The sequence below is a fragment of the Rhodamnia argentea genome, chromosome 4 (assembly GCF_020921035.1).
Source record: "Rhodamnia argentea isolate NSW1041297 chromosome 4, ASM2092103v1, whole genome shotgun sequence".
Classification (NCBI taxonomy): domain Eukaryota; kingdom Viridiplantae; phylum Streptophyta; class Magnoliopsida; order Myrtales; family Myrtaceae; genus Rhodamnia; species Rhodamnia argentea.
Genome location: NC_063153.1, coordinates 19,723,059 through 19,740,918, shown reverse-complemented (window position 1 = coordinate 19,740,918; position 17,860 = coordinate 19,723,059). Strand labels below are relative to the sequence as shown.

At 39.0% G+C, this 17,860-nt stretch overlaps 1 protein-coding gene across 2 annotated transcripts; it reads left to right on the top strand.

Moving 5' to 3' along the window:
• The first annotated feature begins 2,900 nt into the window (after positions 1-2,900).
• LOC115752593 (TMV resistance protein N-like) lies at positions 2,901-8,151 on the top strand. 2 transcript variants are annotated; one of them, XM_030690846.2, is made up of 4 exons: positions 2,901-3,549; positions 3,731-4,841; positions 5,550-5,732; positions 5,827-8,151. In XM_030690846.2, exons 1-4 carry the CDS (start codon positions 3,014-3,016, stop codon positions 7,807-7,809), a joined length of 3,813 nt encoding a protein of 1,270 aa, XP_030546706.1. In that variant the 5' UTR covers positions 2,901-3,013; the 3' UTR covers positions 7,810-8,151. The 2 variants fall into 2 exon arrangements, with proteins under 2 accessions (XP_030546706.1, XP_030546705.1); XM_030690845.2 differs by having other exon boundaries at positions 5,430-5,732.
• The last annotated feature ends 9,709 nt before the right edge of the window (positions 8,152-17,860 follow it).

The following is a 17,860-nucleotide window of genomic DNA, read 5'->3' as shown; positions in this document are numbered from 1 at the left end:
TTTAATTTAGTCACTAAACTTTTAATTTGTTCAATCTAATCCTTCAACTTTCCATTAAAAAAATTCAAAGGTTTTCATAATTACACTACTACCCTAATTTGAAAATAACTTTTCATTTTGATCCATTTCTATAATTAACATAAAAAAATTTGCTGTATTGTTACATTTTTTCCTTTTTTTGTCTTTATAAATATTTCGATAATATTCTATCAAAATATATTTTAGCTTATGATCTCTTTAATAATGAAAGTAGAACCTTGTTTAGAGTTGTATGGGGTTGATATTCTTGATACTTTAATTTCCTAATCTACAGATAACTAAATTTAATCAAGGAAACCCGAAATAAAAAGAACTGTTATTTATATGAAAATTAAGTGCGAAATTTAGATTATATAAGTACGAGAAATTATGAATAAGACTTATTTTTAAACTAAAAGAAATATGAAACTGATATAGCTCTAAACAGGGTTATGTTTTTACTATTGTAGATATCACAAGTTAAAATATACTTAAATAAACTATAGTAATATTTGTAAAATCGTAAAAAGTAAAAAGACAACAAGAGGAAGATAGGAATACCACATGTGCCATAACTTTCTTATAGCGATCACTTGAACACCATAACTTTTTTTCCGACCACTTCATTGCCATAACTTTTAATATACACTCACTTGAGCGCCAAAAACTTTGAATCGATCACTTGAGCGCTAAAAATTTTATAAAAACATTCACCTAATTGTCGAAAATTCAACGTGGCATAGCACTTATGGTGAACGTTTTCAAAAAGCTATAGTACTTATGTAATCGAAAAAAAATTGTGTCATTCAAGTGAGTATTGTACATAAGTTATAATACTCAAGTGATTTGGAAAAAAAAAAGTTATGATACTCAAATAGGCACCGTACATAAGTTATAGTGCTCAAGTGATTGAAAAAAAAAATTACGGCACTTTTGGTGTCCTTTTCCCCAATAAAATGATGGCACATTTTTTGTTGATTTACAAAATTAATCGAAATGAAAAAGATATTGTAAAATTTGGGCAATAGTGTAATTATGCAAACTCGTAATAATACCAAGGAATTGTTTATGGAAAGTTCAAGGACTAGGGACTAGATTGAACATTTGAGAATAGTTCAAGGACAACATTGGTCGAATTAAAAATCCTATAATAACATTGCATATTTAGTCAGAGCTAAGGAATTGTTTGTTTCATTTTCAAGTTATAGATTCCCATTTGTCTTGGTATGTTTTGTTAAACTGGGAAGAAATGTCAAGTCCATTAAAATATCCAATTGGATGCACATGAATAAGTTGTGAGCTTAGTGTGATTATAAGTTGTTTCACAACACACAAATTGTCTAATGTGAGACTTTTCTGAAAAAAATCACGCTTTATTTTAATAATCTTTCTCTTATGTGTGACATCGGTGTTAGTATGCCACATCAAAATGTCTCAACTTAAATCTTCACTTTATTGTGTGTTAGGACCGCAATAACAACATGTTAAAAGCAGTTGGGGGCCGGATCATCAATCTTGTTCGAGATCCTCCTTTCTTTTGAAAAAGTGAAGGAGAAGAATCTTATTCGCTAGATCTCTCTTGTTCCTATTTAGTCCCCTCTATTTCTTAAGTTGTTTCCTTGTTGCATCAATCAATTATCGGCTCAAATACCATTTTCTTTCAATACCTTCATTTGAGGAAATCGCAAAGTCCAAGCCCGTCAACAGATGGACTTACCGTCCAAAAAAACTTAAAGAAAAATAATTATGAATCAAATAGGATAATAAAGTACTCTATATCAAGCCAATTTTCAAATGTGGAATTATTCTAATATAACTCGCGCTCTAAATAAATTAGTTGCTATAAGCGAAGGTGATCGAGTCAACATGTGTTTTTCACGTGTATCTCAATAAATGACAGGTCTACGTTAAAGCAGCAACTCCGACGGAGGAGAAAACATTGGGTACCCGCCGAGTGCCAGTACGTTTTCACCAGGTTGATTCATTGAGCGACGCGTGTTTAATGGGGCCCAAATTTAAGATTTTTCAGCAAACTCTCCCTCACTCACTTTCTCTCTTCCGTAAACACCCCTCCACCTTCTCTCTCTTCATCTGTCTTCTCCGATGCTCTTTCTCTTTCCTTCAGACCATAAAGGTAGGGGTGACATTGATGGATCTGGGCCGTCCATTTCAAAATGGACGACCCAGATTCACCCACATCATCTTTTAAAAGGGAGGAAAATTTTTTGGCTGGAAATTTTAAAATTTTGAAAAAAGTTATGTGGATCAATCCGGACCATCCATTTTTTATTTGGACGGCCCGGATCGATCATGTCACCCCTAACATTGCAATGTTAGGGAATCCGGTTCCAGAAACAAAGGGCGAAATCTTTCATGTTTATGCAACTCGGTCTTTCCTTCTCATTCACGCCTGCGACGACGTACTGCTCTGTGGTGAAGAAACCACGCCGCCGCCTCGTACATCACCTCCGCCGTCGCCTCCGACAAATCACCAAGCGAAGGCAAAGGAGGAGCCCTAACAAAACACTGGGAACAGTGAATTCCTCCATCGACAAGGTCCAGGAACTCGTAGTACCTTGGGTTTGGATAGGAGAGAGAAGAAGTTGAAATTAAAGGGAGACTCTTGCTCGGGCAAGCCGACGGAAAAGCGTCTTCCCACATCATCTTCGCCAATACACCTTAGAGATAGAGAGAGGGGCCTTGTGCGATTTTTTTTGTTTTTTTTTTTTCTAAATCGTTCGCGAAAAAAGAAAATGTAATAATTCAGAGATCTTTTCTTTGATTTTTGTTGCCATGTATGAATGTGGACACCTCTGAGAGGACACCTCGAGGGTGGACCTTGACTTGTTTCCGTCCATTAAATTCAAAACGAGAGAAACACTGTAGAAACTTAGAAAGAGAGGAAATCGGTATTATCAGATCTGTAATTCATTTGCAGTGTTTTCCCGGCCGATTAATCTTGCTTTCAGTTTTCATCCTCTTAGAATTCCTGAAGATGAACAGAACAGCGATTACCTTCGTGGAGAAGCCGGTTTCCAAGTCGTCCGTTTCATCGGATGCTTCACCAGGATGTGATTATGATGTGTTCTTAAGCTTCAGAGGTCCAGACTCTCGCAAGGGCTTCACGAGCCACCTCTACCAGCGACTCCATGAAGCGAGAGTTCGTGTGTTCAGAGATGACGACGAACTCCCTCTGGGAGAGGAGATTGGCCCACAGCTTCTCCAAGCCATCTACAGCAGTAAGATCTCGATCCCGGTTCTATCGGAATGCTATGCTACCAGCAAATGGTGCCTTACCGAGCTCGTTCATATGCTTAAGTGCAAGAAAGAGATGAAACAAGTAATCTTGCCTATATTCTATAAAGTTGAACCCTCAGATGTGAAATGGCTCAAAGGAACCTTTGGAGATGAATTCAATTCATACACGAAGTGTCGCAACTATTTCGAGGATGGCATTGTCCGGCAATGGAGTCAAGCGCTCAAAGAAGTTGGATCCTTGAAAGGACTGGTATCCACAAATATTGCTAATGGGTACTTCCAGATCCCTATTCCATATAAGCTGACTATTTTATGACAAAGTACATTAGTTGTTTATACGATCGACCATTATAATTTTGCCAATTCATCTTGTTGCTTTTTTATCTGAGTTTGTTCTAACGCCTTTTACTGTAGATATTTGTTCCCGATCTCAGTTATAACATTATTTTGACAGGGATGAGGCAGAGCTCATAAAATTGGTTGTTGTAAAGGTTTTGAGCGAGCTAAAGAATGCCTTTAAGTTAGTGACCCCTAAACACTTGGTCGGAGTGGACATTCATGTAGAACAAATTATGACTATAGTGGATACTAAATTTGAAGATACTCGAATACTTGGAATTCATGGAATGGGTGGTGCTGGTAAAACAACTCTTGCCAAGGTCATCTACAATGAGCTGTTGAGCCAATTTCAGCACCAGGGCTTCTTAGCAGATATCCGAGAAACAGAATCACGTGAGGGAATTAAGCACTTGCAGGAGGAACTAATCTCTGAAGTTCTTAAAGGAAGCCGCCACGGAGTTTCTAACAGAGACCATGGAATCAATATCATCAACTCTAGATTTGGAGGCAAAAGGGTTCTTGTTCTTCTCGATGATGTGAGTGACAAAGATCAGTTAGAGGCACTTGTGGGAGAGCGTGAGTTGTATGGTTCTGGAAGTAGGATCATTATTACAACCAGAGATAAGGCTATTCTTAATCAGTTTGGGACATCGTACTGGGCATATGAACTTATGGGATTGGACGAAGAAAGTTCTATGGTTCTATTTTGTAGACATGCGTTTCGATGTGACTTCCCTCATCCTGCCTTCGAGGTTCTTTGTCATGATATTGTCTCAACTACTGGGCAGCTCCCGTTGGCCCTTGAGGTTATTGGGTCACTCTTGTGCGACAAAAGCGAAGCAGCGTGGAGAGACACGTTAAAGAAGTTGAGACAAGTGCCTTATGAGAAGGTTGAAGAGAAACTGAAGATAAGTTACGATGCACTAACCGATGATGTGAAGAAGATATTTCTCGACATTGCATGTTTCTTCAATGGAAAAGATCCAAGATTTCCAATTTATATGTGGGATGACTGTGGCTTTTCTCCGAACTTGGGACTAGAAGTGTTGAGTCTCATGTCCCTGGTTAAAATTGTCCATGGCAATAGGGCAAATAAGCTATGGATGCATGATCAATTAAGAGATCTTGGTAGAAGTATTGTTTTCAAGGAAAACTCTGTGAAAGCAAGTGAACGCAGTAGATTATGGATTCATGAGGAAGGTTTGAAAGTGCTCGAGAAAAATGAGGTACAATGCTTTCTGCTCTCTACTATATACTTACCTATTTTAGGCTATAAAAGTTCCCTAATAGTGTTTCCAAGTTAGAAAAAGGTTGTGGGTAGAATTAGCAAATTTTTTACACCACCAGCATAGGCACATTACCGATGATATCAAATCGTCTGTGTCATAACATACCTCACAAATGAAAACGTAGACTCCGGCCTCACTTGTATATTCATGTTCAGACATTGTCTGATTCAGCAGGATAATATCTTAAGTTGCTACACAACACAATCACACACAATCGGTTCGACCGGGTATAGGTTATGTGCTCTATCCTGTTTGACTCCCATGAGAAATTTGATCAAAACCAGAAAAGCCAGTCAAAGTAGGAAGCGGTCAAACTGGATTAATTCGAAGGGCTCTCATACATGGTAATGGAGCATGCCTGTCATCAATGCTTTTATGATCCTTAGAGTTCTGTCATAAATTGGATGCATGTAAGATTATACCAAAATATTACGTATGGAAAAAATTAAATGTGCCACACTTTTCGTTAGCCTACATTCCGGTCTTGTGCAACACCCTTATTCCTCAGTTTCTGGGCACTTGCAGGGAACGGATCAGATCGAGGCCCTCCATCTTGAGTATTTTTCTTCGCTTTCTGAACGACACCGCTTTACTGATGAGCAGTTTAGAAAACTGCTGAACTTGAGGTACCTTTGTCTCCAGCAGGCAGAAGTCACAGGAGATTTCAAGGACCTTCTTCCTAGATTAAGATGGCTAGATTGGATGGCCTGCAGGACCTCTTTTTTCCCAACAAACTTTCATCCAGAGAACTTGGTTATTCTTAATGTAAGAGTCAGCGGTCTCACAGAGCAGTGGGACGCATGGCACCATGTGAATGGACTACAGAAGGTAAATCTCTATCTTCTTTTTACTTTTTGCAAGGTATATGATGAACTCAAGAGCTAACGTCGCTACATTTTGTTCATTGTGGATCGTGGACCAGCTCAAAGTTCTGAGGCTTCAGCACTGCAATAAGTTGATTGAAAGTCCTGATTTCTCAGCTCTCCAGAACCTTGAGATTTTGAATCTTGAACATTGTGCTAATCTGGAAAAAATTCACCCTTCTATCAGGAATATCAGGAACCTCGTATCCTTGAGTTTAAGGGGATGTGAGAAACTTAAGGAGCTGCCTAAAGAAATGGGGGGACTAACAAACTTGAGGGAGCTTCTTATGGATGGTAGCTCCATAAAAGAGATTCCCATGTTCATAGGCCGCATGAGGAAGCTCGAGATTGTTTCTGCTCGTAATTGTAGATCATTGCGCCAAATTGACAGCTCCATAGGATCGCTCCGGAACTTGCAGAGCTTGTCGCTAGAGGGATGCCTCCAATTAAGAGCACTTCCTGACTCCATCGGAAAGTTAACGTCTTTAAACCGACTGTGTTTATCACAAACAGTTCTCAAGGAACTGCCCCACTCCATTGGGGATCTACGTAATTTGAACGTTCTGCTCATGACTCATACTTACTTGGAAAGTTTACCTAGAACCATTGGAAGTTTGAAGAAGCTTGAAGAGTTAGATGTCTCACAGTGTAGAGATCTGCAAGGAGAAATCCCTAGTGAGGTAGGGGATTTATCTTCACTACGAGTCCTTCGGTTAGAAAAGACATGCATTTCCGGTTTGCCAAAAAGCATTAACAAGTTATCATGTCTCCAAGAGCTTGATTTAGGGAGATGCGAAGAGCTACAATCTCTGCCAGAGCTTCCCTCTAGCTTAACTAGTCTAAATCTGGTCTGTCAGGCAATGCCAGATATTGCCAACCTAGTCAATCTAACATATTTTTCGATGAAAGTCAAGGATTTGGGTGCCTTAACTACGATGAAGACCCTCTCTCGACTTGCTGAATTCTCCATTGAGCTTCGTGATAAAATTGAACGGCTCCCAGATCTTCCCTCAAGTCTATTGAAGCTTGAAGTCAACCAAGGTCAAAATTTGGAGAGATTTCCAGACTTTTCAGATTTGAAACGCTTATCAGAATTGCATCTCAGCGATTGCTCTGAGTTAATAGAAATCAAAGGGCTTCAAGAACTTGTGTGCCTAACTGCTTTGACAGCAATACGTTGTGACAAGCTACATGAGCTGGAGGGACTTGGTCGTTTAGTCTCATTAAGATCAATCATCATACTGGGTTGTACAGCATTAGAAACATTACCGGATCTTTCGAACTTGAAATATCTAAAGAACTTTGATGCTGCAGATTGTGAGAATCTGGTTGGTATTCCAGGCCTTGATAGATGGGAATACTTGGAAGAACTAGACATCTCCGGGTGTGCTTCCATTGAGAGTTTACCGGATTGCTCGAACTTGAAGGGTCTGAAGAGAATAAAAGCTGGGGGTTGCAAGAAGCTAGTTGAAATAACAGGCCTTCATAATGCTGAACCCCTGATAGAATTGGATCTCTCCGGCTGTAGTTCTTTGGAAAGATTACCGGATTTACCCTGTCCTGGAATGTTAATATATCTGAACATCAATGGCTGTGAGAAGATCCGTGATATCCAAGCGCTTGAGGAATTCTCTTCATGCAAAAGACTATGCATTGAAAGATGCAAGTCGATTGTAAACCTTCCAGATCTTTCAGCATTTGAAGGTTTAGAGTACTTGACCCTGAATAATTGTCCGGAACTTGTGGAGGTTCCAGGGCTAGGCGAGGTGAGATCATTACAATTTATCAACATTTCATGGTGCGAGTCACTTGAGGGCTTACCAGATTTGTCAGGTCTAGAACTGTTGCAAGATCTAAGAGTACGACATTGTGGGAAACTAACGGAGCTCCAGGGGCTTGGAGGGTTGACATCCTTGTACATAGTGGAATTCTCCGGATGCAACTTGCTGAAACCCCCGGAATTACCTAGCAGAGCACGCCAAATATGTTCATCAGCCAATCCGTATGATTACGAGACTCCAGGCCAGATTATTTTGAGGTAATTTAAAAGTTGCAAGTCTTTTTGCTTCTGAACCATGAACTGACCTTCCCCTGTTCGATGTTAAGTACTGAATTCCATTTCGAGTTACCATTCACAGTCGTTTTGTTCTTGGCCACCATGAAATACTCCTTTGTCTTTTCCCATCATGAACATAGCGATGTTCTATCTTCTTTTCCATGTGATTCGACTAGCTGTAGTTTGTGGTTCCCTTCATGTGGCCGGGTAAAGTGACCAGCTCCAGTTTACTTGTTTTCTTTTATGTCTTTTTGACTTGCAACAATCAGTTCCATAGACCAACTCGCAAGTCTGCTTCGTTGATCAGTAACCCATGCATCAATCAACTATTGCAACAATCAGTTCCATAGACCAACTAGCAAGCCTTTTGTATTTCTAAACTGGCCCTACATCAATATGTTTTTCCATAGTCAGCAACAACATGCATTTTGCTGATTTTATGCATTATCATGTAGTACAGTCGTCTGGGATGACGGTGTGTGACTCAATTAGTCGATTGTCGATCTTCTAGATAGCCGGCAGTGGACTTTGGAAAAATGCAATCAAGCATCAGTCATCACATTAGGCAGGACAGGAGTTACTCTTTTCTGGATATATGGAATTGAATCGTCCTTCGTATGACATGAAAGTGAATATCTCTGAATCTAACCCTGGGGGGGCAGGTTCTGTGGTCCAGCATTTTGGATGAGGTAGATCCTTAGTTGATGCATGACCGAGAGGTTTGCATACATACATGGATTGCTCGAGCCAAAAGATCCCATGCCCCATGTTACTGTTGAGAAAACCTCTCATTATATATTTTAAAGATCACCAAATTAATCATAGTTTATCTTGAATCTGAAGTAGTTTTTTTTTTTTTTGCAGGTACGACTTTTAAAATTAGCGACGAACATGGCAACGCGGTTCAGATTCAGAAAGCTACTCTCTGAATGTCTATTCAGATGCGTCCTCTATTGGTTACTTTGTAATGGCCAAATGAGTTGGCTCGGATTTCTTTGATGGAAAATGTTGACTGGTCATCAATTTTGGAGATTGCTTTGCAAACAGCATTACCATGGCAAGACATCTCAAGCTGATGGACAATCTCTTTCAAGACAAGATATCCTTACTTACGAAGAGCGCAATCGAAGGTATGGTGATAAGGCCTTTTGCTCAATCTCCACGTCATTCAACGGCAAGCTTCCATCGAGGACACACCGGAGAGTCGTTTCAGCTGCTATAGTGGACATCCTCAATCAGATTCTTCCTCCTTCCCTTCTTTTCTGTGTGTCTTCTGTTTTGTTTTGGTTTTGTTTTTCTGTTGATGCAGCTTCCTTTAGTGAGCTCAAATGTCTGCATTATCCACTGGAGAATTACATAGGACTAACGGAGCTGGGTATGTTAGTGAAGCCTTGGGAGTTTAGTAGAAAAAACAAAACTCTTTATTGAGAAGGCCTAGAAAAGTTTGTAGCCAGTGTTGGTGCCAAATTAGTTAGGACATGAAAGTGGTCTCTTTTCCTCTGAAAAGATGCCGCACCTAACGCTTAGCGGCTAGTCGAAACGTCTCCATAGAAAGAAGGCCCCAGAAAACGACCACAGCCCCACTTGCCAAGGCGAGGCCAGCCCTCGAGGGCTTGCTTGTGGCCATCAAGGGGGGCCTCACCTAGCCCTTGCTGATGGCCGCCCATCGCCTAAGATTGGCCACCGGCGAAAAGGAACAGGGAAAAAAGAAACAAAAAAGGAAAGAAAATCAGAAATGTTAATGATGAAAATACAATTGCTCAGCCCTTTCTTTGAATCTATATGGGCACTTCTGGCCTTTATTTTAAATAAAATCTATTTCATGCTCTTATTTGAAAACTTTCCCAAATTTAAAGAAATAAGATATACTCGAAAATTTCAAATAAAGACTTGAAGTGTCCTCATTTTTTCAAATCAAGGCATGAAGTGGATCTTATTTCAAATAAATGCTTGAAATTTCCATTTCGATCTCAAAGAAGGGTGTGATCTCGCCGGCCAAGAACATTTTCGTCTTTTTGCTTTTTTGAATTTTTTTCTTTTTTTATTTTTTTTTCCTCTTCCTCCACCGGCCATCACTAGGCCGGTGAAGGTCGTCGAACTCAGGCGAGGGCGGCCCTCGCCAAATCCAACGAGGGCAAGGGTCACCCTTGCGGGCATTGGGAGAGGGTTGCCCTCGCCTTGACCGGCGAGGTCAGGGCGAGGGCCGGGGATGCTCTCGTCCACCCAAACGAGGGCGGCCCTCGCCCGACTCCGGTGAGGGCTACCCTTGCTTGAGGTTGTCGATGGTGAGTTATGGCTAGGAAGGGAAGGAGAAAAGAAAAAAGAAAAGAAAACTAAAAAAAAATCAAAATATTAAAAAAATTGAGTACATAGAATTTCTTTACTAAAATACCCTTCTCCGATGGCCGGAGCAGTCACGTGCTTATCGGCCGGCCAAAAGTCCTTATTTGAGACAATTTGGCTATTTAAGGCTCTTATTTGAAACAATATCCACTTCATGGCCTTATTTAGAAATTTTCCTTGAATTTACAACAACAGTCTATAGGAGTTATTAAGACTAGTAAATGCTCTCGAAGTTTTGGGATCCAAACATCGAGATCTACCATGTCTTTGCTTCTGGTAAATTAGACTCTGATTGTCATTGAATGTTTTATATACTGGGATTAGCTCTATTTCCTGCTCAAGGTTGTTGGTTGACAATTAAACTTTTAAGAATGGTCAGTAACATTTTTTTCGCAGAGAAAAATAAACCGCAATATGTAACAAGAAGTAAATTTTTCACATTGGTTCACAAGTTTCTTTGTAAGTTAAAATCTAAATTTAATCATAAGTACTCTTCCATAAAAGTAACTCTTAAATTGTGATCACTAATTCATATAGAAAAGTAAATGTGAATTCTATTACATATATCAGTTATTCACCTTACTTAGTGACTGTCAATTCCAAAAGCAAATTTTCTCCTATCAGTAATGTGAGTTATGCCATATTAGAACTATTAAAAGGCAGTAATTACTGAAAATTATCAGTTACAGAAACTATGACACAATTAAGAGGGACGGTCAAACTATCTGAATGCACCCAACGGCTCCAGGAGAGCTACTTTAATTTTATCCTTTTGAATGGTCACCTGACTTTTCTTCTTCGTTTAGCAGTGATCTCCTGTAGACAGCTTGGGCTTTCTCTCCTCTTTTGGGTCTATGCCAGCTTGTGCTGCATACAGTCGAGAGAAGAGACGAAAACTCAGAGTTCTCAAATAAATAAATAGAAACGCTCAACAAAACGTGGACGGTCCATCCTTTTTCCACCGAGATGTCTGTCTTGTTGTTAAAGTTTCGCAACAATCACTTAAGTGTCAAAATCGGAAGAAAAAATATCACTTAAACGCCAAATCGAAGAAATTCTGGCCAAACTAATTACGTAGTATTTATAATTAAATTTTTTATCCGACATTGAAATTTTTGTAAAAAATTTAGTCCATGTGGACTTCCACTTGGATTATGAAAATTGAAAATAAGCTAAAAGAATTAAATTAACTTTGAAAATAAACTGAAAAATCTAAAGGGGGTCGCAAGCCCTCACCTGCGATCGGTGAGGGTCGCTGGCCATTGGCAGTGATGATGGGCGGCACTTGTGCAACCCCCTTTTTTATAATTTCTAGCTTATTTTTAAATTTCTTATTTTTATAATATAATTAAATTTGTATTTTTTTTATTTTTAAAACTTTTGTTAACTTTATCTTCTTTTTTTATTGCTGACTAGATCTCGGACAAGCTACGTGGACTTTAGATGGTAATAGAAAAAATGCCATGTCGGATTTCCGATCAAGCAAATTGTAGTTGGCACTTAAAATAATTGTTTTTCATAAAAATTGGCATTTAAGAGATCATTTCAAAATATTTCGCACTAAAGTGAGTGCCTTACACAACTTTGGACACTTTTAGTGTAATTCTCCCAATCAATGGACCTTCACTATACTGTAAGTATGCCATTTCTCCAAAGGAATTATAAAAACATGCATATCTCTCACATAAATTGATGTGCACATTCTATAACTAGTTATACTTGGAATAATAAAATTCGTATTTGAATTTGATTAGTTTGGAAATAGCTATTTGTTATTATGGTAAATTCTTATCATAAGATGTCAATAATAAATCTCCTATAGGCTATCCGGTCGAATAGTTTAAGAGAATGTGCTCATAAAATAGCTCCCACCATTATTCCTTGGCAAAGATGCATCATGCTTACAACTTTTAATAAATTATAGTGTTGTCATCTCTGCTGGTATCCCTTGAGGGATTTCCATGGTGTAAAGGCATAAGAAAAGGAGTTTGACTAATTTTCCTGATGCTGCCTAGAGAGATCAGTTGAACATACAGGTGTTAGAGATATGCCCTAAAGCGACTATGTAATAGTTACATGTTAGGGATTTCAGTTGTATTTTCAATTTATTATTTAATTAATGGAAAAGACGTATTTATTCATTTGTCCAATTATTTACTTATATGAATAAATTCCACAAGATCGATTGTGGCTGGACCTATTCTTGAGACGTTGAGAATATGTGTGACGGGTTCACAGTTAGACTGAATCTTTAAACTGTTCCCGGTTGATGGATTATCGAATGGATATCAATGATCTTGTTGAGACCGGTGTGTTCTTAACTTTACCATTGAGCATTGGATGCTTAAGGGAATGACGAGTCACAAGTCATTGGGTATTGCGATGCTCGAGTTAAAACACAGGTGCTTGTATCGGACAAGTTCACCGAACGTGACACGCATTGAACGATTAGCGACATGGAAGCTTTTAGCGTGGTCAATGTCTAATTGTTCATGCTTTGGTCTTGTGTAAATAATCCTTAGACCTGAGGCATAGTGTTGACTTGTGTGTTGCATGACTATGGTTCACGAGGACACATATTGATGGTTCGTCGATCCGTCTCTATTCTTGATGGTCGCAGTTCATGCACATACGAAGTCACACGTGTGCGCAAAATGGAATCTGTCTCCTTGTCACATGCAAGGTATGATATCCTATGCAATTTAATTATGACAATGCATTGAAATCCTCGGCCGGGGTTATAATCGAGAATGAAATGTTCATGTCTTGTATAAATGCATGTCAATTAGATTTGTGCATATGATCGAATCGGTGACTTGACAAATATTCCATGGTCTTTGTTCGATCGGGATATAGTAAGACAGAGGGATTGAATTACACTGTAAGCAAAGCTGACAGGTTCATTATGTTCTTAAAGAATTCACACTTTGTGGGTAGCCATGACATATTGCTAGATGTCACTCGTGACTTGTAGGACCTAGAGGTTGATCGGGACAATCAATTCTCTTGGAAGTACTAATGTGTTAGTGCATGTCTTACTGCCGGTTCGGTGATGAACCTAGGGATGTCACACACCTTAACCAATACATGACGACGTTGAACGGAAAGACGATATTGCAAATATGTTTGCAATTACGTATACCAATTTTAGTCGGGCTAAAATTAAATTAAATGTGATTTAATTTCAATTTTATTTTTGGTCATAGGCGCAATTGCATATGATGCACACGTATGTCCTAAATCGACACAAAACTGTTGTGCCGGATTTGCACACATATCATTTATCTTTTGTTTTGTTTTATTATATAAATATATATATGATATATGTTTATATATTAAAACTAGGAAACAAATTTTTAAAAGATAAAAAAAAAAAATTTGGTTAATGCACACGGTCAAGAAGTTGACCGTGTGCATTTGTTGATGCCGTGCGCAACACACTTGCACGATCAGCAAGCGGTTGCTGATCGTGCACATGCATGATCGGCAACTGCTTGCTGATCGTGCGTTTCTTTTGATTAAAAAGAAAGCGTCACAAAACAGTTTTTTGGCTTGCGATTAGTGTGTGTGCATTTCAGAACCGTGAGAGTGTAGTTCTCTTTGTTCATTTTATTGACCAAAAATTCAAGAACGCGAAGAGTTATTACCACGGGATTGCTAGCACAATTAAGGTGGTGATTTTCGCGAGTTCATCTTTCCGTTCGACGTTGCGATTGGTGGTGTGTCTGAACTAGAGGCTCGACACTTGTGGGGCTCGATTCGAAGAACGTCCGAACCTTTTCGTTTCAAGCACGCTTCAAGAGGTAATCCGTCAAACCCCTTCTTTGCACATGTTTTTCGATTGAAACGCACGAATAACGCCTCCGGAGATACGTGTATAGGTTTTTATTTACTTCCGCTGCGTATATTATATGATTTATTTGCCTATGCATGTTACGCAAATCCCAACAGTGGTATCAGAGCCAATCCTTAGGCGTCTTCGTGCGTTTAATTGATTTTAGTTCGTAGTGATTTTTGCGATGCTATGGCCAATTTATTTTTAGAGAATTGTTCTTTTTACATGGCCGATAGAAGTTGATTACTTTATTCGATAAATTAATCAACGTAGCAAAAATTGAGGCTAAATCAATTTTGAATCGAAAATTTGTAGTTATTTTATATTATGTATGAATTCTGCAAAATGATTCGCAACTACGAATCTAGTGGCGAGAATGCTACTGCCGGTTAAAATTACGCACGTGAAATTTGTTTCGCTGGCGTTAATTTCTTGATGCGGCTTGCGTTGCTCAACCATTAATATGATTAAATGCAGAATTTTTTGTGCCTTCCGAAGTTTTAAATTATGAATTTATTGCTCACGTGGAAGGGTGGTGATCATGGAAAAACCCCTAATCAATGTGATTGATGTATGAATGAATGTATGGTGATTACAGGTATTTTTGGGGTTGTAATTATTAAATGGAGGCTGCGTCCTTCTTTTATTTTTCATGTAATTTTTAGCGTATATTAGTATAGTTAATTATTTATGTAAATGCTACGAGGATTACGTGGAGGAGCCGTTAAGCCGGAGAGCTCTATGGGCCCGGTTCGTGAAGAGTTCAAGGAACCAAGACGAAGCGAAAAGCGGATCTCCAATATTAAAATATTAAAATGGTTAAATGTGGTCTCATTGGCTCGAGACCCATTAAACTATAATTCCATTATCACCACATAGGATAGATGTTTATGCGTTTGACATCTATTTATTTATTATGTTTTATGAGCATGTTAAACTGGTTAATGTGCAAAGTGAGACCTTTAATAATGACCACAACCTCCTTAAAATAATATTAAGTCGTAACGGGTTTCGGACTCGTGGCCTTCCGTCGTTGTGGTTTGATCCTATATTATAGTGGTTGATTGACTGGCTATGGATACATAGGGGTCAATTGCCATTCATAATAATGGACCACTCCATTAAACATATGATGTTGTGGGGTTGGAGCCAAACGATTTCCAATAACTGTTAGGTGAGGGGATCGTTTGCGTTTTCAATACTTGCATGAGACGATGGGTTAGACTTAACTATGATCATGAGGTCAATAACTGTCAGGTGAGACTTTCATGGTCTAGAGGCCGAAATTATGATTGGGACTCGCATATGATGCGTTGAATAAGTTGATTCACTCACCAAGTTTATAGAGCACCAATAACTGCTAGGTGAGATGGACTATGAGCTGGTGAGACTCCAATCCCCACTAGTAATCTTTACCCAACAAAGATTACCGTTTCCCATTTTTAAGGAGTATGGGATCCGAATATAAATTTAGTAGGAGGATCTATTTCATTTAAAGGCCAAAATGAAATAGTTACTTTGAAAGACAACATCTAACAATTTATTTTCTGCACAGATATTTATTACTCTAAAATGGTGAACACAAACCCGCTTGCTTCGATACTTGACAAGAACTGTTTGACTGGACCCAATTTCACCGATCGGGTGAGGAATCTGAGAATTGTTCTCAATTCAGAAAAACTCGGGTATGTGCTTGATGAAAAAATGCCAACCTCTTTTCCCGAGGGTGGGACCCAAGAGGAACGTGTCACTTATGATAAGTGGCATGATGATGACTTAAAAGTTAGGTCATATATGCTTGCTTCAATGAATAATGAATTTCAGAAGAAGTATGAAGCAATGGAAGATGCTAGGTCGATCATATTGCACCTAAAAGAATTCTTTGATGAGAATGGTCGAACCTCTAGATATGAGATATCTAAGGCATTGTACCGCATGAGGATGGCTGAAGGATCATCAGTTAATGATCACGTTTTGAAAATGATCCGGCACATAGAAGAATTGGCTAGGCTGAATCTCGTTATGGACAATGACTTAGCTGTGGATTTGATCCTCCAATCCTTACCCGATTCCTTCTCTGGTTTTGTCCAAAACTTCCACATGCATAAGATGGAGAAAACTCTTGCTGAGTTACATAGCATGCTAGTAGTTTATGAGAAGGAAATGCACAATACAAGGCCAAATGTAGTGGCTATAGCTAAGGCTTCTTCTTCAAAGAGTAAGACTATTTTGAAGAAAAAGAAATGGAAGAGGCCTGTGAAAGCTGCTGTGCAACCAAAACCCAAGATTGAAAAAGGGAAATGTCATTACTGTGGTGTCATGGGGCACTGGAGGAGGAACCGCAAAAAGTACCTCGCGAGCTTGAAGGTCAAGCCAAAGAACCAACCTTGCGAAGGTATGGTGTCTATGCTTATTGAAACTAATCTTATGGTTAGTGCTGAATCCAGCTTGTGGATTCTAGATTCTGCTGCAACCTCACATATTTGTATGTCTTTGCGGAATCCGGAAATAAGCAGGATGTTGGGGCGAAATGAGATTGTCCTAACATTTGCAAATGGGGCAAGAGTTGCTGCATTAGCTATAGGGACTTTTCGTTTATGTTTGCCTTCTGGACATATTTTGGTTTTAAAGAATTGTTTGCATTATGAGAATGCTGTTCGGAACATCATCTCTATACCTCGTTTGGGTAAAGAGAATTATGAATTTTCTTTTGCTGATGATGTATGTTCTATTTATTATAATAGAACGTGTGTTGGTTCTGGATTATTAACCAATAATCTCTATACCATTACAATGTCCGGTAATGCGATTACCAATGTCAATAAGCAAAATAGTCACGATGTAAACGCCATAACTAATAAACGCCCTAAAGATAGTCCAAATCCAATGTATGTTTGGCATCTTCGATTAGGTCATATTGGAGAAGACAGGATTAACAAGTTGCGTAATGATGGATATATTAATCCAATTGGTTTTGAACCATACTCGACTTGTCATGCATGTCTTCTAGGAAAAATGACTAAGGCGCCCTTTGTAGGACATAGTGCGCGAGCCGCTGACATATTAGGATTGATACATACGGATGTATGTGGACCAATTAATGAAACTGCTAGGGGTGGTTATTCTTACTTCATTACCTTTACCGACGATCATTCACGGTATGGGTATTTGTACTTAATGAAGTATAAATCTGAATCTTTTGAAAAGTTCAAAGAATTTAGGTCCGAAGTTGAGAAACAAACGGGAAAGAGTATTAAGGCTCTTCGATCCGATCGAGGAGGTGAATACCTTAGTACTGAATTCTTGGACTATCTTAAAGATAATGGCATTTTATCACAGTGGACACCTCCCGCAACTCCAGAACATAATGGTGTATCCGAAAGGAGAAATCGCACTTTATTGGATATGGTGCGATCTATGATGAGTTACACCGATTTGCCAATATCCCTTTGGGGATATGCCCTTGAGACACCTGCATATTTATCGAACAGAGTGCCATCCAAATCTGTTCCAACTACGCCTTATGAGATATGGCATAGTAGGAAACCAAGTCTTAATCATACTAAGATTTGGGGTTGTCCCGCTTTTATCAAGAAGTTGAGGACAGAGAAATTGGAGGCTAGGTCCGAACAAGGTCGCTTCATTGGATATCCAAAAGAGACTCTTGGATATTATTTCTATTTTCACTCTGACCAAAGAGTTTCGGTCGATAGGCATGCTTCCTTTCCGGAGAATCGGTTCATTCAAGAAGGTGGTGCTGGGCAAAAAATAGTCTTACAAGAAGAAAATAATGAAGTACCAAATAACCAAGTTCGGACACCGATCTACGATTCGGTGGGAGCTTCTGATACACAACCTC